Raw genomic sequence first — 21,619 nt, 5'->3', positions numbered from 1 at the left:
TTTCACATTCATCTGATGGAGGCGGAAACTCTCTCTGTGCTCATCCTAAATCTGACTTTAAAGGTAAAATAAGGAATATTTCCACATTAAAATGTCTAAAAACGACTAGGCCCATTTTACATGTTGTATTCAGTTGAGTAACTGCATTTCCAACAATGTTCTAACACAGAAAAATTTAAATTTATTCAAGGTAACAATGTCAATGGAAAACCCAGCAAACACCACACGGTACTTCAGAGAGTGAGGAAAGAACGTGACTAAATGTAGCTTGAATTGAACTTGAGGATGAGGATGAGGATGATAGATTTTCATTGGCAATTGTGGTCATCAACAACATTAAGGACAACAACTCCCATGATCCCACGCAACTTCATATGTTGCAATCAAACTAGGACTGCATGGCCTTGGCTTCAGCTTTTAAAGGAGCACAGAAAATAGCACATCCGAATCGACCTGACTAATTAGCTCAGGAGTTCCGGCTCGACAGTTGTAGCACTCTTGAGTCATGAAAGGTGAAAGCTGAAAAAGGGGCGAACAAATGGCTGTGAGTCAAAAAAAAGTGAATTGAATTGGGAGAATTAAAAAATGGTCTGAGTGAATGAAACGGTGAACCAAAGATTAACAACTGTGATGTGTTCATCCTCTCCAAGCCCCGGGTTGAACTCCTGTACAGAACAATGTCAGAAAGAGATGCATGAGTCTCCCTGGTAACGCTTGTCATTTCCTTCCACTTTTCCCTCAAGCATTCTGGGATCAAATCAATAAAAAAATGCTGCACACTAGCGTGATGCATTGCCACAATTTGAGCCGTTAACAATGTTATATTATCATTGTTTTAATAATGAAATTGTTTTATCTGCTTCCTCTAGCGTGCAGCTGCAATCCTGCTGGAACCTCTGGGCATGCAGATGAATGCCACCCTCAGACAGGAAATTGTCAGTGCCTCAGTCACGTGACCGGACGGGACTGCAGTTATTGTGAAGTTGGGTTCTTCAGCCTCCAACCAGGTGTAGGATGTGAGAGGTACAGACATCACCTGTGCAATTCTAGGGTGATTTGTTGAACAGATATAATCACCGAGGTTACGAACTCAATCCGTCACTCCTGCCTTCCTTAGGTGCAAGTGCAATCCAATTGGCTCGTCGTCCGCCGCGTGTCAGCCAATCACAGGGCAGTGTGTGTGTCGTGCAGGAGTGGAGGGGAGACTGTGTGATTCTTGCCGTGTGGGCTTCTTTGGATTCTCGTCACGAGGCTGCAGAGGTACAGGACTTTACTTCAGGCATCGCAAATGCACTATGTACCATCCTCTAATCCTCTAATAAATCTCTAACACACATCACACATGAAGGCATTTCTGACTCTTCAAATGTTTACCTCCATTCCACTGCTGCTCTCTCGCCTCCTTGTGGTCCCATCCTGCCGCCCTGTGTGCTCTCCCAGCCTGTAACTGTGACCCGATGGGCTCCATTTCCATGCAGTGTCACGGTAACGGTACCTGCCACTGTCGCCAGGGCTTCGTGGGTTATAAGTGTGACAAATGTGAGCTGAACTATTTCCACAACAGAGCCACACACCAGTGTGAGGAATGCCCAGTGTGCTATGGCCTTGTCAAGAAACAGGTGGGTTTATGGTTGTTTGTGACTGTGTGTGTTTGTGTGAGAACCACCAACATCTGGAATTTTCAAATTGTACACATCTTTAAACCGTCTTTGGGGAACAGGGCATCGAAATATCATCATTTTGGCTGATATGACAAACTATGGCCTATTTACACATGCAGCAGATGTGCACAGCTGTGGGCAAGTTACTTAAAAACTGAAAAAGAAATAACTCCACAGCAAAAATAACAAGTTAGATTACTTTCATTACTTACTTAGCTTCGCAGACCCACATTTTCTGTATTCAAGAGGTGAAGAATTTTAAAAAAGGAGACATTGGTTTGGAGGTATTTACTGCAGCGACATCTAGCTTAACGTTAGCCCTGGGCTGTGCTCACAGTGACATGGCAGAGATTACACACCCTTCAACTATCACCAAGGTGATGTGTCAGTGTAGCATCAATGTTAGCGATTCAGCTAAATCGACACCGGATATCAGCAACTTTGGAGTCACATTTTTCTCGGTAGAGGCTAACTGCTGCAACACAAGCTTTGTCCGTCTGCCGTTTGGTGCCGGGCATGTAGCTAACAATCAGGTTTTTTAGAGCTTTTGCTGAAAACAGTCACCTGATTTGCCCAAAAACGGTGCTGTGGTTGGACAGTTAAACAATGAGCTGAAAGAGGTTGAAGTTTACTGCAAAAAGTACTGCAGAAAAATGGTCCCTGTCAGTGTCCCAATCCTTATCAGAAACTTTCAAAAAATGGCCCAGCGAATGTTTGATACATTTTCTGTTGATCAACTAATCAATTAATTAGTCTCAGCATTAATGTTTTCTATATGCAAAACCACAGTTAACTACAGCTGTCTGAGTAAAAGCACAGCAATTCCCTCGGAGGTGTAATGGGAGAAAAGTGCACCGTTTTACAAAATGCTCCATTCAAGTTGGTGTCAGTGTCTCAAATCACTCCCTGAGTAAATGTGCTCACGCGTGCCCCCGCTTTAAATCATTATTTTCTTTATTGTCTTCTCACATTCATCACTGCGTGTTTGCTGCACATATTCATAAAAACATTCTTTGCACACCGATTGTGCCTTGGCTCTCGCTATTATACGAGGTGCAATTTGTTCTTGAAATAGCACAGTCCCTGAGCACATCCCGCCTTTGTAGACCCTCATGACAGCCATATGGCTCTTTTGTATTTGTAGATTGCAAGTAAACAGTAGATGCGCAGTGAAACAGAAAGAGACATTTGCCTTAATGATCTCCTGTGCTGCTACTTTCTGTCCCTTTAGATTTGTTGAAGCCCACGTCTGTATGCTAAGGTGCTGCGTCCCTGGATTTGGCTTCTGTGGCCAATCCAATACCAGCGACATGTTCTGTCTTTTCTCTGAACATATTCTTGTTCCAGCTAAAGTGGCTCTGTGTTCTCTCCGGACCGGCTTGTACCTGTGCGAGTGCATGCTGTGATTTCCATGGTGTTAGCAATTCAGTGAACATCCCAAGCCTTGTCTGCTCTGAACACCTGCAATTACTCTCCCTATCCTCAGTCTACCCCAGCTCTCCCTCCCTGCCTCTCCCACTCTCTGTCTTTCTGCTCACATTTTCCTCTGGCTTACACGCGGGAAGGAAAAGACTAACAAGCACAAAGACAGGAAGGTTGAAAAAGACAGAGATGTGTGATCGATGATCAAGAAAGATATTAAAAAGGAACTGGGAAAACAGCGAAATGGAGAATGGGATGAAATAATGAGAAGGATATATGGTACTGTTTCAAAGACGGGGAGAAAATCACTGCAGAGGAACACAGTATAAGCACATGTTTTACATGCTGTTAAAATGACTGGACTGAAGAAGCGAGCTCATTAACACCTCCTGGGCTCAGTAGCGCAATCAGAGAGACGACATACGTGCAACACGTGTTGCATGCTTCCCAGTGTGATCGCGGCGAGATGGCATGCTCTCTTAATAGGGCATTTAACTTCCAGGGTCAACAAATTGGTGCCAATCGCAACGCCTTCTTTCCATTCTCAGACTCCCGCTTCCATTTTCTAAGAAGTCTAATCTTGTTATCTCCTGAAATGCTTTCTCCGGTCACACGCTATGCAGAGAATAGTGTGAGCGGACGCCGATATGAAAACCGTATTCTGTCCTGATCCTGTCGTTGATATTCATTTATTCATTGCTTTTGTTGAAATACTACATTTTGATGTTATGGCGCACGAAGAATCAGAGTCCCGTCTCAATCTCTGCGTCTGAATAAATAAATACAGATCCAGATGGATTGATATGTTGCTGCGGTATTTGTTGTCGCAGCCCTGTGTGGGTTTTTTTTTTTTTTTTTTTTTTGGTTGCAAAATCTGTATCCTCATTGACGCCGTCAGTGATAAATCTCGGTGCTATTACAGGCAGAAAAGCTGAGGACTCGCCTGCAGGATTTGGAGAAGCTCTTGGCTCACTTTGATTGCCGAGGTAGATTTGGGAAGCAGCACCACCTGCTGAAGTATCACATGGCCAGGCTTTACGAGCATGAGCACCAGAGGGAGGATACTCTACCCAATGCTCTGGAGGATTTTCTGGCCTTCCAAGGTAACAGCAGCCAGAAGCCAAGATAATTCCACTCGGGCTGTCACTCTTTTTAATGTTTCCTGCATGGTCATGTAAGAGACACTTTGTGAAATGTGAGTGCGCCACTCCAACCATTGTGTCACGTTTTGGCTGCGAGATGATAACATGCCATATCAATACATACAAGACCAGCAAGCATGGCGAAGAAATCTGACGTGAAACCGCCCCCGGCTGTTGCTCTGTCTGTGTCTCCGTGTCTCCGCAGTGTGACACTGCTGCAAATACAACACAACAAAGCGATTAAATCAGGATGCAGGCAACAATACAAACCTCTCCCAATTACTTTAACACAATGCTGATATATCCTCATTATCTTTGGGGGGGAAAGGGCTTACAGGCTCAGCTGCACAGGCCAAATGGAGACAAATCATAACAATATAGAACAAGGCGCTGTGTGACCAACTTAATCCCTATTTATATGACAGGCGGTGCATCTCTAATCCCTGGTTTATTATGATTATAGTTGCAATCACGATAACAGTTGTCTAACAATCCCCCTCCCAACACCCACATACTTGCACACACACACACACACACACACACATACACGGCTATCAGCCATGCACTTGAAGACATTGGGTGGCCCAATAATAATTTAATGAGTATGTGGGAGCAAGTATGTGTTGGCACACAGCGGCAAAATGAGTACACACTGGGGCGCGCACACACTTGTTATCTCTCGTTTTATAAGACCCAAAGACAAAGAGACGAGCAGAGTGAAGCAACAAACATCCAGACGCCTTGTGCTAATTGTACCCCAGACTGGTTATGTGGCCAGTTAGACTGGAGACACCGCAGAATACAGAGTGAGGCCATGACTGAAGTGCTAACATCTGGGCAGATTTGTGTGTGGATTTGGTTAGTCTGACTACAAACAGAGAGACGGGAAGGATGAGAGTCTCAATTCACACAGTAAATTATGGTCATGTGTTGAAAAATAGCGTTCCAGCCACAAAGACTTGGAAGAATAAGATTCCAGACGAAACAATTCGTGTTGGACTTGCTGTGGTTTTATTTGCTTTGTCCTCGTTGTTCTTCCAGAGGCGCGAGAGGCCTTCATCAAACAGTTTTCCTTGCTGGAAGCTTCTACGGGCAGACTCTTAGGCCAGCTGCATGGCATCACATCTGCTTTGAACTGCAGCGTCAGCATGGCGGAGGAAGAGAGGAAGGAGAGCAGGAAGGATGAAGGGAGCAGGGGTGTGTGTCGAACCTTCACTCGGACCACTTCCGTGATCAGAGCGTCCCAGGAGCAGCTAAAGCAGGCAACGGCGGACCTGGACAACATGGTAGGCGACCCAAACACACTATTTCATGGCATAAAATGATCACGCAAGCGCTCGCCCAGTCCACAAGCATTTTGATATTGCTTGTAAAGCAATGGATTTCTTGTCCGTACGATGGGATGCTGCAGTTAACAGCTCTTGGTGGAGCTCCTCTATATAGATCCCCAAACAGTATTTCTCACCCCCCCGCCCCTCACACCTCCACCACCTTCCTCCCTCTGAGCGGCAAATTCATGCCTCCTAAGAAAAATCCAAAGAATGTTTGTTGGACGCTAAAATTAACAACTTGTTCTTCACCCCCACCGCCAGGCTTTTCACTGTCTCTCCGTGACGCTTGCAGGAATCTATTATGGATACCGCTGCTGTGTTATTTAGGTTCGGGGAGATGTGAGAGCTAGTTTTGCCAATATATAGCTCCCTATTTCTGATTATGAGCGAGCACACTGTACCTCCGTACAACCTTATCACTTGGGTAAGCCTGAAGCAGCAGCAATTTAATTTCATATTAATAAGCCGAGCGGCGCCCCAAAATGAAGAACAAAATGCTAGAGTGTCAATTGTTGATTAAGTTTTCCCATTTTATTTGCATTTTCTCAAATTAAATGTCACTCGGGGAAGGATTCTGCATTTGACTGTGTACGCATTGCATTTATCAGGACAAAACTTCAGGGGATTTATTTGGAGGGAGGTTTTTCCCTTTGCCGCTGCTTTGAATCATTTTGAATACTGAAGTATAGAGGTTCATCAGAAGAGCTTCATTATTTGCTAAATTAAAACAAACCCCAGACCATTATTTTGAGGCAGGCCCCTGACCCTGCAACCAGATCTTTGTAACAGCCTTTCACACTCATAATTCTGCATGCAAACATGGCTGAGTGTGAAAGTAAACCTCCCCATCAGCTACAGTGTGATGATCAGATCGAGACCTGAGCTCACATGATCCAATTAAACGTGTCAAAACACTCTGAAGCCTCTTCAAGGACAAACCTATATTTTTTTCATTTCTCTCTCCCGTCTTTGTCATAGATCATTCCCTTTGAGGTGGTTTCAGGACCTAACAAGTGGAACATCATGGTCAATGACACCCAGGTCCTGATGAAAAGGTAAGTCAGGTCGATGGACTCGCACTGGTGAATTGTAAGAACTGACCCCTGTAGTTGTGCGTGGAACTCCATCCCTGCCTGCTTCCTTCTTTTAGATTGTCACTTACATTGTTGCTAGGCCGCTGTGAATCGATGCTCTCTGGTCAGAGTATGCAGCACTATTATGTGGTAGTCGCAGAAATCTGGACTGGAGAGCCGGTGAGGGGGAAGTCATCGATGCTGAAATCCATTTCATCTCTCCTCGGGCAGTTGTAACGGTCTGTTATTCCCTGTTACTCGCTTTCTCGTGCCCCCCCACCCTGCTTTCACTTTGTCTTCCCTTTTTCCCCCCTCGTAGTCACGAGGAAGCGGCGGACCACATTGAGGCCGTAGCCAGCAGGGCGGTAAGAGCCTCAAAGCAGACCTTCGGCTTCCTGATGGATCTACTGCAGGACAACTCCACAGAGGAGTACATCAGGAACCTAACGGAGCGGTGAGCACAACAACGAATCCGAACACACACACCCACGCAGACGAGCACAAGCAGGAAAAAATGCCCCCCATTCACATAAAGCATCTTGTATTGCAAAATCCCAATAAGCTGCATGACTCCCTGGATTATTGTGCTTTCGCAGTATATTTCTAACAAAATGCACCTATCCCTGTATTACAGCTCAAGGTCCTCCTCCTCGCAGAGGCCTTTTAAAGCACATTGGAGTTCAGGAGTAAGACATTTAGCCACAGGGGGACAGCTTCTCTCCACTGTAAGCCTATTGCTTTCTTGGATTTGCCGCACGCTCGCTGCATCTCCTAGCGTGTGATTGCTCTGAGGATTATCCTGAATGCTAGACAGAATGATGCAAAAAGCCCTCCGGTGGCCATGATGAGAGCAAGAAGCGAGCAACTCAAAATTGATTACCCCCTTCTAACAGTAGTCAGCTCGGTTCAGGAGAGTTCTGTTAATCTTTGGAGCGCTGCTGTACGACTGTGTGTGTCTGTGTGCGTATACGTGTCTGTGTGTGTGTGTGTCGCTTTATAGGGTGTGAAGTGAGCGGTTTATGCACAGATGGGCAGCATAAAATTGCATTTCCTGTACATATTTCCCTGTGTTAGGAACTTAAGCAAATCAGATGCACTTTATTGGCAGGACAGCTATTCAATCAGAAAAGTATTCAACCTGTCAATAACAATAGACGCGCATTAAGTCAAGTCAGCTTCATTTATACAGCCCATTATCATAAATCACAAATGTGCCTCAAGGGGCTTTACAATATGTACAGCAAACCCCTCTCCCACCCAAGAACATAAAATATTTCAACATGTAAAAAAAAAAAAGATAAGACCAGTATCTCTAACAGTAGTTGAGGCTTTTCCTGTGCCCACGTGTTCCAACAGCCAACCTCCAGGTTTATATTCAGTAGAAGCAGCAAAAGCAAAAGTAGTGTGATATTATACCACCACATAAGTGTACATTTACTCAAGCGCTGTTCTTAAGTACAGATTTGAGGTGTTTTATATGTCTGCTCCACTACATTTCAGAGGCAAACTTGTTCTTCACCTACAGCGAGGCTTTTCATTGTGTCTCCATGATGCTTGCTGGAGTCTAATATGGACAGCTGCCATGTTAGTTAGGTCGTATATTTAGTTAGGTTGATTGGATGTGTGTATATACTTTCATTGATTTTTGTAAATATCTGCTTATTCTGAATGTGATGCAGCAACATGTTTCAAACAAGTTGGGACAGGAACAACAAAAGACTGGGAAAGTTGTGGAACGCTCCAAAAACACCTGTTTGAATATTACACAGGTAATCAGGTTGATTGGTAACAGGTGATCGTATCATAATTGGGTATGAAAGGAGCATCCTGGAAAGGCTCAGTCATTCACGAGCGGGGATGGAGCGAGGTTCACCACTTTGTGAACACATGATTGTTGGTGAACACAGTTTGTTTGCAAGTGATTTCAAATGCTTTACATTTCACACACTGTCCTCACTTTTCCAGAAACAGGGTTGTAGAAAGAGTAGCTTAAGTGTTTCACTGCCCTCTCTGGTTTCCCTCTAAACTTCACACAAGGTCTCTGTTCAGAATATAAAGAGGTGAAACTATCCAAAGTTTAACAAACAGCAGAAACTTAAGAAAAACCTAAAGAATATATGTTTATAGACATATTTCACTTTCCCAGCCCATCAATCATCTCATGACCCTCTAATTTTATCTTGTGCCACTCTAGTGGGGGCTTTGGTTGACAACCTCTGGACAAAATTACCTGATTGTATATAAAGTACTTAAACTAACTCCACCTCAGCCAGCTTCAGCTGTAAAATACTGCATCAAATCACAGAGTATATCAGTCAGAGAGCCCATTTTTCAGTGCTTTTCCAACAATACTTCTTTGACTGCTCATAAAGTATTTTTACATTGTTCTGCGGATACTTTTAACTTAAACAAAGGATGTGAGAGCTTCTTCAGTTGGTTTCTTTTAATGTGTGGGCAGTCCTTCCTCAAGCTGAACCAAGGAGCCGCCTTTACTTAAGCAGACCTTTATCATATGGTCTGTCCTCCAGTATTCCCGTGGTCTACCAAACCTGTGAAAATTAATTATTGTGAAATTCTTTTTAGCGACAGCAGAAGTGACACACACACACAGGGCGATTTTTGTGTTTCTGCTCTGTTGAGGCAAAACAGATTGGATGTCATTACAGCTGAGTAGGTGATAAAAATGGCACTTTAACATCTACTGCGCCGTCTAACACCTCTCCTGCATTCATCATGCTTTCTTTGCAAAAACGTCGCCTTCTCTTTACTCCCCTTATAACAAGATGCATTGTCTCGTTCACAGAGTTGTATTGATTTAAAGATGGCACAGCATGATCATCTTCAAATAAGCCAAGATATGAAACTGAATGAGCTGAAGGATGTGGATTATATGTGAGACTCCGATGAGTCTGCAGTCTCCATTATTTTAACACGAACAAATCAAATGAACATCATGATATGAATAGAAACAGTATTTTTTTTTTAATTGCTTATTACAGTTCTGCATGTTTTCTGCTTTCTGTCTCTGCTTCTTTCATCTCAGAATCACACACATGCAGCAGCAGAAAGGGAACCTGACAGCGCAGGTGGATGATACTGTAGCCAAACAGCTGGTCCTGGAGGAGGAGGCTGCTGGCTTAAAGCTCGCCCTGGGTAACATCACATCATCCTTACATCAGCTGGCTCAGACAGATGCCAGCCCATCACCAGAGCCTGACCAAACACCGCTCAACCAAACCCATCCAACCAACCACACAACAGCGGTCAGTTTGCACAGCACCTGCAGGGTACAAATGGAATTTCAAGCATTATTACATTACATTATAGACCCATGAGTGACTAATTTAGTCTAGTTAGAGCTGGTTTAATAGCTGCACATGCATGAGAAACCATTCCAGCCCATTTAACTAGACTCATATAAGTATCTCTCAGTTTTTGAGGAGTGGGCAGTTAACTCCAATACATTTTTTTCTCAATTTAACGTTTGGCAAGCAGAGGGGGACACTGAGTGGGCACAGAAGAGGAGATTCTGGCAGGATCTGCTGATTATGGGGGTACATGTTGTTCCAGAGGAGGGTGATGAGCAGACAAAACACTGTGAAATAGGCTAATGTGCCCTGTGCAAATGGCTGCATAGAGGCGGTATCTTTTGCATAGGTGATAGAGGAAGGTTCTTAATGAAAGCATTAAATGTGTGTGTTTCTGCTTCCTGTTCAGTGGGGTGAGGACCTGCTAAAACAGACCGAAGAGCTGGACCGGCAAATTCAGACCAAAGATAATGTCATCAGCAAGCTCAGAGAGGAGATGGAGCCTCTACAACAGACTGCCAATAAGAAACTGGAGATGGCTGATGCAGTCAGTGAGGTGACTACATTTACTGCAGCGTGTGGCTTTATGTGTCGATATTTTGAATGTTTATCGAATTTTCTTTAGTGCTTAAATCAAAGGGTTTCATTAGTGACGCTAGCAGTCTGTCGGCTGGTTTAACCGCTTTGTACCAAGAGGATGAATCCTGATGTTTCCTCTTGTGCCACCATTTATGTCGTTTAATGGAATGTCTCAACAACTACTGGGTGGATGATATTCGGTGCATAAGATTATGTTCCCTTCAAAAAGAACAGTGAAAACTGTGGTGATCCATTAACTTTCCATCTAGCGCCATCGTCAGGCCAAGCACTGTGGTTTACCTGCAAAAATAAGGGCATTCCCATCAGCCTTAGCTTGTGTTTATTGCTAATTTCCTCGTATGCTAACACAATAAACTAAGATTGTCCACATGGTATACATTATAGCATGTAAACTGTTAGGCACATATTAGCATGCTGATTTTAGCATTGACCTTAAAGCATCACGAAGCTGCTAGCATGGCTGTAAGCATTTTTAAATTGACTGTTCGCTGCTGTCCTTAAAGCATTTGATGCCTGTTGTCTCAAGCTTTGAGCACACGAGGCTCCGCTGAGATCATGTTTTATCCGACGTGTCTGTTTCTCAAGCTGCAAGCTCGCGCCCAAGGGGCAAAGGTCATGGCTTTGTCGTCCGTGGTGACGGGGAAAGAGGTGGAATCAGACGCCATCGCCCTGCACAGAAAACTGGAACGTGAGTCTCTTTCTAACGCGTTTTTCTTTTTCACTCTCTTTCGCTGACGGTGAAAACAAACATAAGAGCTACAGCCTAAGTATTTCTAGAATAAATATGTCATCACCATTGTAATGGAGTGACCCACTTGGCATGTATTGAATGCAGCAGCAGCTTACATCAAAAATGTAATGAAGCGGAATGTTTTGAGGATTTTTGCAGCTTCAGCTTCATGAATGACATGTTGGCTGAATCTGAAGTGATTACGTCTCCTCAGACTTATATTAATACAGTGAAGTGGGACAGAGGAACTTTTTTAATTCAATACAACCTTGAATCCATCTTAAAGGCCATGAAAACCTATTTTCTTAATAATCTTTTTACTATAAATGATGGGGTCCAACCTAAAGTTCGACCAGTTTTGGTTATTGTTCTTCTCACCTTGTTGACGTGGGCAATCAGCTGCTGGGTTGTTATAAAGTAAAGTTATACTAATACCATTGCATGGCTTTTTCCTAACTTAATATTTGTTGTTGCATATTTGTCATGACTTTAATTTAACAAAAAAAAAAAAACATGTTGCTTTAAATCAAACTCTTCAAGGCCTTTAATCCAAACACCTGCCTCTTTCGCTATCTCCATTCAGACATGGCGAGGGACTGGCCCCGCCGGCAGGCCCAGACGCTGGCTGCAATGAAGAAGGAAAGACCCCTGGAGGACAAGGTTCTAGCTGATGTCAGGAAAAGGGTCTCACAGATTGAGAAGATGCTGCAGCCAGCTCTGGAAAACTCCAGCCTCTCCAGCAACACCACGAAGGAGGCGGAGCAGGCGGCGCATGCTGTGGCAAAGGTGTGTGTGTGCGGTCGGTCCAGCACTTTGGTGCAGATTGGTCCAGGCGGGATTGTTTGGTTTTTTGTGAAATGTCTCAAGAACTATTGGCCACAAAATTGTTCCCCCTCAGGATGAATTGTAATAACCTTGATGATCCCTTATCTTTTCATCAAGCGCCATCGTCAGGTTAAATTTGTGATTTAACTTGCTTTATAACCAAATAGGTGTTGAACTAATGACATTCCCATCAGTCTAACCTGCTATCGCACTAAACTAAGACGGTGAGCATAGTAAACATCATACCTGCTGAACATCAGCATGTCATTGTGAGCATATTTGCGTGCTCACATTTATGCTGACAATTAGCTACAGCCTCACAGAGCTGCTTACAGGGCTGCAGACTGTGTAACTAATCAAAATATCTTTAATAGTCTGTTGCCTTTTGTCTTTCCTTGGTTCCATATTTCCTCCTTTCTTTACATGCAGGAATCCAAAGCCATTCTGACCCAAGCCAAGCATACCAGGACTGCATCTGCACACCTTAGTTCCGATATAGATTCGGCTTTGCAACAGCTGGCCGAGCAGGAGATTCAAACCAACACAGCAAACTCCCACATCACCTCAGAGGTACCTTAACACAGATATATACACATTTGAACAGCAGAATCTATGCATATCGATCTGCGCTTCCTGTGCGCTGCTTGAAAGACTGTTTCTAGACTACGTCTTCCTTTTTCCAGCCCGAGCTGTCCCTGACCAGCGTGAAGGAGGACATGGAAGCAGCCAAGCTCCAGTTAAAGGCCTATTCTGTTGCACTGACCGAGCTAATCAGCAAGATTGGTAACTCACTCTCTTACAGATGATTTTCACTGTGGCTACCTTTTAGTCTTCCATATCTATAAAACTCATAAATCTTCATTGCTTAAATGTCAGATCACTAAAGAGCTCTGTGCCTTTTAATGCCTCATTTACCATGGAGATATTTCCCAGATTTTTATCCCCATGTTAAGGACATAATAACTGCTGTTCATTGGGCTCAGCCGTATTTTCTTTGTGGGTAAATTTCAGTTTGTAAAAATAATTCAGCTGTTTATTTCTGACCCCATTAATTCAAATCCGTTTCCTGTGTAATGTATTTTACAATTTGTAGAATTAACCAAATAAGCTGGGATCTGGCACTTAGTGGTCAGTATGTTAACATGCCTCTGAGAATATGACAAAATCACTGTAATGAGGTCATCCTGTAGGCTGATCCTCCATTTGAATCGCTCATTTACGAACCATGTGATGATCCACAAAACAAAAACACACCCCTGTCTGTGGTCTCTCTCCATCCGTCCTCTCTCTCGCACGTCTGGACCAGATGGGAACGTGCCGCTGGAGAGATTTGACCGGATCTTGAACGAGACGGCCCGCCGCCTGAACGTGCTTCGCTTGAGCGTTGAGAGCCCGACGCTGGGCTTGAAAATCCAGAAGCTGCATTCGGCCGCTAGGGAACAGCAGAGCCGGATGTCCCTCATCGAGCAGGACCTGCAGGAGATCAGGGAGGAGAGGGACAGTCTCAGGGACATTGCCTTAAACCTGCCCCAGTCCTGCCCCCAGGCCACAGGAGCAGGCAAAGGCTAGATGCTGCAGATGGCAGTGATTAAATCATTGATTAGTCAGCCGAACATCACAAAAGTCTGGGAGGATTTTGTTAATAAAAGGGGCTGTGGTCATTTGTTATTCTACTTCAAAAAGTCAGTGATATCCTTTCATATTCCTCCCTCCTTCCACCTTTCACCCCAAGGTACAATTTATTTTACCACCTCAATACAGTGACACACACATTTCCACCAGGAGGACTTATCCACTGTCTCTCATGATTTATACCTAATCTTCCTCTTTCTTCTTTTTGTTTTTTTATCCCCCCTTCATTTTTGTCTCCCACTCTCCTTTTTCACCAACAACATCGGAACTTTAATTTCACCATGAATAATAACCAGCCGCTCTGAACCGCTGGAGTGCACTGTCAGGTTTAAAATAATGCTGATTTTCCTTTGTGGGGGTAAAAGGTGTGTCTGAGTGCTCCTCCAGACTGACACATTCATTTACACTTGAGCTCTTTTTCATCAGCCAGGCTTAATTAACAATTAGTCCTCTTGGCCTCGGTGGGGTTCAGGTCAGGCTTCAACAGCACACAACCTGTGTTCGGGATTCTTACCGTGCCTACCTCTCTGTTTTTGTGGCTTCTCCAGTTTTCTGTCTCTCTGTGCCGCTATCAGATGGTCCCACATCCCTGGTCACACTGTCTGGCTCCTGGGGGCCAAATTGCAAAAGCTAGCGATCTTTATATTGATGATTTCATATTGATAAGACACATGACACATTTTTCTATCTTCACGAATGCTGAATAACTAATCAGGGATCATAATTAGACAGAGGGTCATATTCATGTGTCTCAGTCACACATCTACATCCATTTAAAGTAATTGTAACCATATTTTTAGTATGTAAGGCCTTCGTATGGAAACCAGTACACAATAAAGTATACTTGAAAGGGTCTTTTTGCACCCTGAAATGTCTAATTTTTAGTGGACATTATTATAAAACAGTGAAATGCGTGATGGGCATGGAGGAGCCGCTCTCACCTGATAAAGAGCTTAAATTTGTGGGCGGTGGTTCAAGGAATTCTGAGAAAACAAAACCAATAAAATAATTATTCAGTCTTTGGAAAACACTCCTGCAGTAGCATCGTCATTCAGTACATTCATTTCTTACTCGTATGCTGGTGAAGTGACTCCCTGGATTCTCGGTGTGTGAACACTTTGCTTAAAGTTATATCACGAGCTGTCCCAGTCTTTATGCTAAGATAAGTTAATCACTTGCTGACTGTACATTCGAACTTAACAGACAGATATGAGCTTCAACTATCTCTCCCATCTATTTGTCAAAATGTCGACTCTCCTTTAACTCCACTGTGCAGCGAAATCATTATGAAGTCAATACGCTCTGTTCTAATGTGCTGCCTTTGTTGTCAAACTTAATTCCAACAGCACAATATATAATTGCTTTAAACACAACCATTGGCTGTGCCAGATAGTGGTTCACTCACTGACTGTGCAGCCTTATTCAAATTAAATATTTTATAACATTTGCAGTCAGCTTTTTACTCTTGACACACCAGCAAGGAAATATGCACGCCCTGTATACAGTATGTGCTTTTTTCACATCCATTGCTGATACTGTATGTTGCACAAGGTCAAAGAAGTCTCGACTGAGATAATGAATTTTTACATTCGGAGAGCAAAACTCTGGCAAATTCCGCAAATAAAAAAGTAGACCAATATCCAAAGTTTGATGACACAGAGGGGAACATTCATGAAAATCCATCATGTGGATAAATGCAGCTCTAACTTTTAGGAATTAAGAGTAGTCAGTTTAGCGGCAAAGAAGAGATGAGTGTCATTACCATATGAAAATGAAATCTAAATTCATGACTGTTGAGAGGTAGCATGGAGATGGAGAATAGCACAGAGTCCTTAAAGTCATTACTTTACTGCAATATTCATGCTTCATATTGCAGTGAATATTGCATCTTTCTTCCTGATGGGGTCTACACCATTAAAGCCAAGACAATGTGACACTGTATTGGTGCATATTAACTGATATTGTCTAGATTTTTGGTAATTTCATGCCCGCAGGCAGTGGTCCAACAAAGGTGGCCTCAAAACACACAGACACCAGCAGCTCTCGTTCACTTTAAAAGCAGCTGGGGACACCTTGTGACAATGTTTTCTGCATGTAGTAATGTGCACCAGCAGTTTTGTGTTGGCCAACCATGGCATTTACTCAGGATGGCTGTCATTTCGCAGTTCATTCCTCCGCTCGGGCATCAACGTTTCTTTATATAACCGAGTGGGTGCACCACCTGCTGGACCGCCATTGATCTGTGGTTTCGATTTTTTTAGAGTTAGTCAGTAGTCAGCAATGCTATGACTAACAGCGTTTGTGCTCCCAGACATTTTAAATGCATCAAAATAGCAGAAAGCACATTAAGGACAGGCTTTCGGCATAACCACTGCAGCTGTGTAGTTGGAAGAAGTCTTCAGAGCATTGCTGTCACACTGTGAAATAGTCCACTCGAAGTAAGTAAATGTATGTAAGTATTATCAGCAAAACACTTAGTATCCAGATCTGAAACCTAATGGTGGGGCAAAAATAAAGTGAGTTATATGTATATTTATATATTCTTTTTATGTTCTTCTCTACAAACATCTGGCGGGCCAAATTCAGCCTTCTGGGCCCCAGCTTGAGCAGCCCTGGACTATACAATGCTTCTCGATTAATATTCCTGCTGAATTAATGTGTATGTTGCATTGTACTGCTGTAGATGTTCATGGTTTTAAGTGCGGTAAATACTGTTGTGTAGTTTAATCTACAGCAGTGCATCATATTCTATAAGATCACCATTTGTTGTGTCGATGTTCTGTGAGAACCAAGTGCCTCTAAAAAGTCGACTTTTCCCCAGAAATTAGCCCTGTTTTTCATCTTTGTGATGATGCTTTTTCCAGCTAATCCAAGAGTTTATTTAGTTTATTTAGTGCATAAAATGGAAATACAAAATAGTAAAGTACAAGTACCTCAGACATGTGCTTAACTACAGTACATGAGTAAATGTATTCACTAACATTCCACCACTGATTGTTGCAGTACAGTGAAAAGGAGTCAGAAAATGTCTTTGAACACAGGAATGGATGGGTTTTGTCTCCTCAGTGAAATCTCATATATGTGTGTGTGTGTGTGTTTGTGTGTAAAGATCTCTCGGAAAAAAAGGGTTTTTCACAGAGAAACAAATTTGACAAAAGAGTTCATTGCTGTCAACTGAAAGTGAAGCGGAGAAATCAGAGGAACGCTCACTTCAGTTTGATCTCACTTGTTTCAGCAGTTACAGAAGAGCTCGACGCCCTCAGACCTTCTTGTGTGTTTCGGCGTGGCTTTCAAACCTTTTCTTTCCTCCTTGATGAGCTCAGTTCCATCATTTACTGCAAACTCAGGCATTTAGACTTAGAAGTTATTGTAGACGCTAACAAGAAACGTTTGCTTTATCTTTGTAATTGTTTAGTAAGAATTAGTAAGAATTCAATGTTGACAATATGCATGCAAATTTTTTCTATATAGCATATTTTCCATGCTCCCATTGACTGTCGACTGTCATTGTTTCAGATAAAAGAAAGGGAATAGTCATTGTCAAGTCAATTTTATTTATATAGCCCGACATCATAAGTCACAAATTTGCCTCAAGCAGCTTCACAATATTCATTATTTAGCTTTAGAAATATTTTGTAATTCTATTAGGATTTTTAAGTCCATATTATTTAATATTTTTACAATTGACGGTTTGCTAAGCCTCTTATTAACTTGCTGATAATAGGGCTGATTAACTGCTCAACACTCGCAAAAATAATTTTGAAAACAACTCTTAGTTTCAGACAAAGGTGGACAATGGCAAACATTTCTCAGTGTGACCATTAGCTTTCACAGATTTTATCAGTTTTAGCTAGCTAGCTAATAAAGCTAATGTCTCATGGAGCATTATATCCTTCAAAACTTAAAATCTTAGTTTTGTGACTTAATACATGTATTTACTTTAACGAGCTGTGAGGCAAAAACTCTTATTAAGTTTATTAAAAGGTCAAGTTGCAACTAAAGTGTCACAAGGAAGCACATAGTCTGTAAGAAGGAGAGGCGGGGCATTCAACTTCTGACCAATCAGTGATCTTGGAACCACGGCATTGTTCAGTCAATCATGTGACAGTCGACAGTTAGCTGCTAGCTTGGCTAGCCCAGCCGGACCACAGTCTTCACGCCGAAGGCTAGAAAGAATTTGGTAAAATAGTTACTTCAAGGTTAAAGGCTGAACAAGCTTACTTTTGCAACTCTGCAATGTTAGCAAACATGACATTACGGTTAGCTTGCTATCGCTGACTTCAGCTAATCGTATGACTTGGAAAATAAGATTAGGCTGTTGTACTGTGCTAATATAAGTATGTGGCTGTTTAGCTTACATGCTGGTTCAGGTTTTTTTTTTTGGGGGGGGGGGCAGGGTTATGTTACAAGAGAAAACAGTCAAAGTTTTCCTGCTTGCACAAATCTAACTAAAGTCTGGTCCTGCCAAAAAAAAAAAAAAAATTCCCACAGAGAAAACCCGTGTCCATTAAAGGGAATCACGATGAGCAGCAAAGCAACATGCTGTGGGCAGATAATGTTAAATTAGCTGCATTTCGTTAAGAAGTTTGGTCTAATCCAAGAAGAACTGCTGCTCCATGTTGGAGCTGGTTCAGTGATAACAAGCCAAAAACCAGACAGAAGCTGGCAGCGAATCATAGATGCTGTTTGGCGACTGGTGGGGGGGTAATTAGCAGCCCCTCCCTGACATCTATAGGATGCATCTAACTCCACATTCCCCTCCGAGCGTGTCAAGATGCACGCTGGCAGTGAGACTTATCATTCATGCACCAATCATGTCCTGAGGATGCATTATTATAATGAAAAATATTAGTACTCAATTTATTCCTTCTCGAAAAAAAAACACATCAATGTCAAATTAGCTGTTTTAAAACCCACAAAATCAGCACATATTGTAAATGCCTGCCTAACGTGTCCTGAGCAAGCAAGTCCAAATCCTGAACATCAAAGATAGTTGCTGACACACCCCCCGCTGTGCCGCTCGTCCCACTTCACAGCCAGCCATGAAAGGAGTTCAGGAAAGGAAACTAAAAATGTTTGTGCCCCACCAAAATATCTTTGCTTCTCCACCCCAAACCCTGCCATGCCCCATATACTGCCAGAAAAATAGAACCCAAGAGCGGCCGTCTTCCTCATCCGCTTTATTTGCTTTGGTATCAAGTGAATGTGAGTGTGCTGTATGTACAGTGTGGATTATAGGCTCACAACAAGCGGAAAAATAAATGTCAGATGGCTCTTAAATATGTCAGAGACTGCAGGCTCAAAGAATCCCTCCACAAACAACTGCTGGGGGATTTCTATTGTATCTGTGACTCGCCTTTTGAAATCATGTAAACATATGCAAATAGGTGCTTTTCAGTTGTCATCAGTGCATTGTGATTTGTATTTAAATGCAGAAATGTATTTTAAACATGGTGTCAGGTATATTGCAGATTCTTGCAGCACCACCCTCTGCCACATAAGACTGTTTCATTGGCGTGATCCTAAAAATACAACAACACGCTTCATTTTTCTGTTGTGCAGCAGAGCATCTGTTCTCACACATGTTACAGTAAATCACCCGCGTTTAATTGTCACCTGCTGCGCAAAGTCGAATCCAAAGTGTTTCTATACGTGTGCTCTTCAAACCGATAAAAGTTGCATGAAGACAGATGTGCCAAGAACATGATCATCGTTCCTTTTAATATGATAATTTGGTGTGTTTGAGTTCCTCCATTAATGACTGCGTTAATGAAGGAGAAGTCAGACGTGACATGATTGGAAACAGATCTGCTTGCTGCATTGCAACAAGTGGAATCATTCATGTTAAAACTATAAAGAAAAGGGTTTTGCATGATGAAATTATTGTAACCTCATTTACAGTCACACCTCGTGCCTCGAGTCCTCTTGCATTTCCCATTAAAGGAGAACATACTGTGGGTCCTGTTGGGAATTGTTAAGCCTTAACGGTGCCCAAATGAGCTATGAAAGCCATGGTGTGCGTGTCTTCAGTGGAGAGCGAACATTTTTAAAAAGAATTGGCTGACGAAAGAGGATAGAAATTAGCATATTACAAACAAACATGAAATCTTTTGTGGTAAGCAAGTTAAGCATATGGTAATTCCACAGGGAAGTCAAAGGAAACAGAAGCAACACAAATTAAACATGGATGGCTGATGTGACAGATGACCAACAAGCCGCCTTGTTTGACACTTTTTAGCATGTGAACCTGCATGAATTTGGCCACATGAGGGCAGCACAACAAGTTATAAACACAACACACTGTCACCTTATAAAATTCCTGACATGTTAATATACATGACAACATCCAGTAGCGTGTTTCTGGTCAACAGTTACTCCCATTCGCTCTGTTTTGGCTCTTTAGCCGCTAAATGCTACACTATGTTCACCTGTGAGTCTTGTCCGCCTGGTGCTACGCTGGTATCATACAATGAGATTATTGGAGGTTTTTTCAGTAAAAACATCAACATCACTACGAGGGACACCTTTCAGTCACTCACAGCCATTTCATCCATTGTTAGCTTGAAAGTATTTATTAGTGCAGCTAGAAGATAAGCTCTTCAAAACAAATCTACAAACAATAAATAAGAGACAGAAGTTCCATCAAGGCACTAATGGTACGAGCAATAACCGTTATCAGGGAGAAGGTATTTTAAGAATAAAGTATTTTCTTCTTACCTTTCCAACGATTACAAAGCAGTGTTTTGAATGGATCAAAAATTTGAATATGAAACGCTAAAAGTCTTCAAAGCACAACAATGGGGATGAGGAACTCAAATTCAATGAATGAATGATGCACTTATGAGGCAATTACATGACACTTTCTCCATCTGTTCTGGCCTGAGAGCGTTTTTAGGGCCTAGAATTGTCTTAGGGAGCTGTCAAGTTGTCATCTGTATCTGCTTCATGCTTTTGTTTTATTCTTGGCTTGAGCTCACTTGGAAAATAGATGCGCTTCAAATTTAAGTTTGAAGAAAAAGGCTCAGGCCGGCAGTTAAAAATGACCCCCTTTACAGGCAGGCTGATGGTAAAGACATTTGCATCACTGCTTTTTGTCTCTTATCACATATTTTCTCATTTATTTTTTATCAGTTTAAACATAATACTTTTTCCCTTTTATTTTTTTAGCTCTGTAGGGTTACTTCACTAAACGTAGGAAATATCATGGATGTTTTTTGTAAAAGCAGTCATGCATCTATAATTGTGCACATGCTCAGAGGTGGCACAGCTTTTTTTAGTCATGCTTCAGCCCTCTCTGTTGGACTTTCTGTGCTCTAGAATAAATCTGACGTCTTAGAAACATGAGCACCTGCTGAGGATAGATGACTCATAGTCGCTGGCTAATTACAACATTCATTATATGTGGGCTAATGTTTTTATGGATATGATCATTCCGTAAGTAAGACACTTTTTAGGTTGAAAGGTAATGAGTCCAAAGCTAATTACAAACGTTGGCAACAGATATGAATCCACTGATATTAAATGTTGTAATTGTTGTGAGAGAGCTGCTTTATTTTCTTTTCACTGGGTCCTGCTACCAAACATTATCAGGTTTTAAATTCAGCCTTTACTTTTGGTGTTCACATACTTCAAAAGTGAATATATTTGTATGGCACAGATTTTTGATCTGTTTAAAAGGTGACAATCAATGTGGTGAGGAATGATGATTGAAAACAGGTGTGTATCAGTATGTCCTTAGAGTAAGTGACCAGGCGCTGTCAAATAATGAAGAAAAACTGTTTTACACTAGATGATATTCTGTTAAAGTCTGCGCACTTATATGCCTGTGTGTGTTTATAGCTGGATTTAGATGCCTTCAGTAATTTAATACCTTAAATGTCTGTTGTGTGGTTTTG

The 21,619-nt window shown here is 42.3% G+C and overlaps 1 protein-coding gene across 2 annotated transcripts in view; it reads left to right on the top strand.

Annotated features, from left to right (window-relative positions):
- Nucleotides 1-14,713, top strand: part of lamc3 (laminin, gamma 3) — a 100,432-nt gene extending 85,719 nt beyond the window's left edge. The window contains exons 15-28 of one of the 2 annotated variants that reach the window (XM_041960364.1): nucleotides 870-1,023; nucleotides 1,118-1,260; nucleotides 1,441-1,619; nucleotides 4,006-4,186; nucleotides 5,267-5,511; nucleotides 6,535-6,611; nucleotides 6,949-7,083; nucleotides 9,673-9,892; nucleotides 10,347-10,493; nucleotides 11,123-11,225; nucleotides 11,851-12,053; nucleotides 12,522-12,662; nucleotides 12,776-12,875; nucleotides 13,399-14,713. In XM_041960364.1, the coding sequence (XP_041816298.1) occupies nucleotides 870-1,023; nucleotides 1,118-1,260; nucleotides 1,441-1,619; nucleotides 4,006-4,186; nucleotides 5,267-5,511; nucleotides 6,535-6,611; nucleotides 6,949-7,083; nucleotides 9,673-9,892; nucleotides 10,347-10,493; nucleotides 11,123-11,225; nucleotides 11,851-12,053; nucleotides 12,522-12,662; nucleotides 12,776-12,875; nucleotides 13,399-13,661 (2,291 nt within the window). In that variant the 3' untranslated portion in view covers nucleotides 13,662-14,713. Of the gene's footprint in view, nucleotides 1-869; nucleotides 1,024-1,117; nucleotides 1,261-1,440; nucleotides 1,620-4,005; nucleotides 4,187-5,266; nucleotides 5,512-6,534; nucleotides 6,612-6,948; nucleotides 7,084-9,672; nucleotides 9,917-10,346; nucleotides 10,494-11,122; nucleotides 11,226-11,850; nucleotides 12,054-12,521; nucleotides 12,663-12,775; nucleotides 12,876-13,398 lie in introns of both variants that reach the window. The other variant, XM_041960363.1, reaches the window with a different exon arrangement.
- The last annotated feature ends 6,906 nt before the right edge of the window (nucleotides 14,714-21,619 follow it).

Source organism: Chelmon rostratus, chromosome 19, assembly GCF_017976325.1.
Source record: "Chelmon rostratus isolate fCheRos1 chromosome 19, fCheRos1.pri, whole genome shotgun sequence".
Taxonomy (NCBI): Eukaryota; Metazoa; Chordata; class Actinopteri; order Chaetodontiformes; family Chaetodontidae; genus Chelmon; species Chelmon rostratus.
Note: the sequence above shows the minus strand (reverse complement) of the source record. Positions and strands in the feature narration are given on the sequence as shown.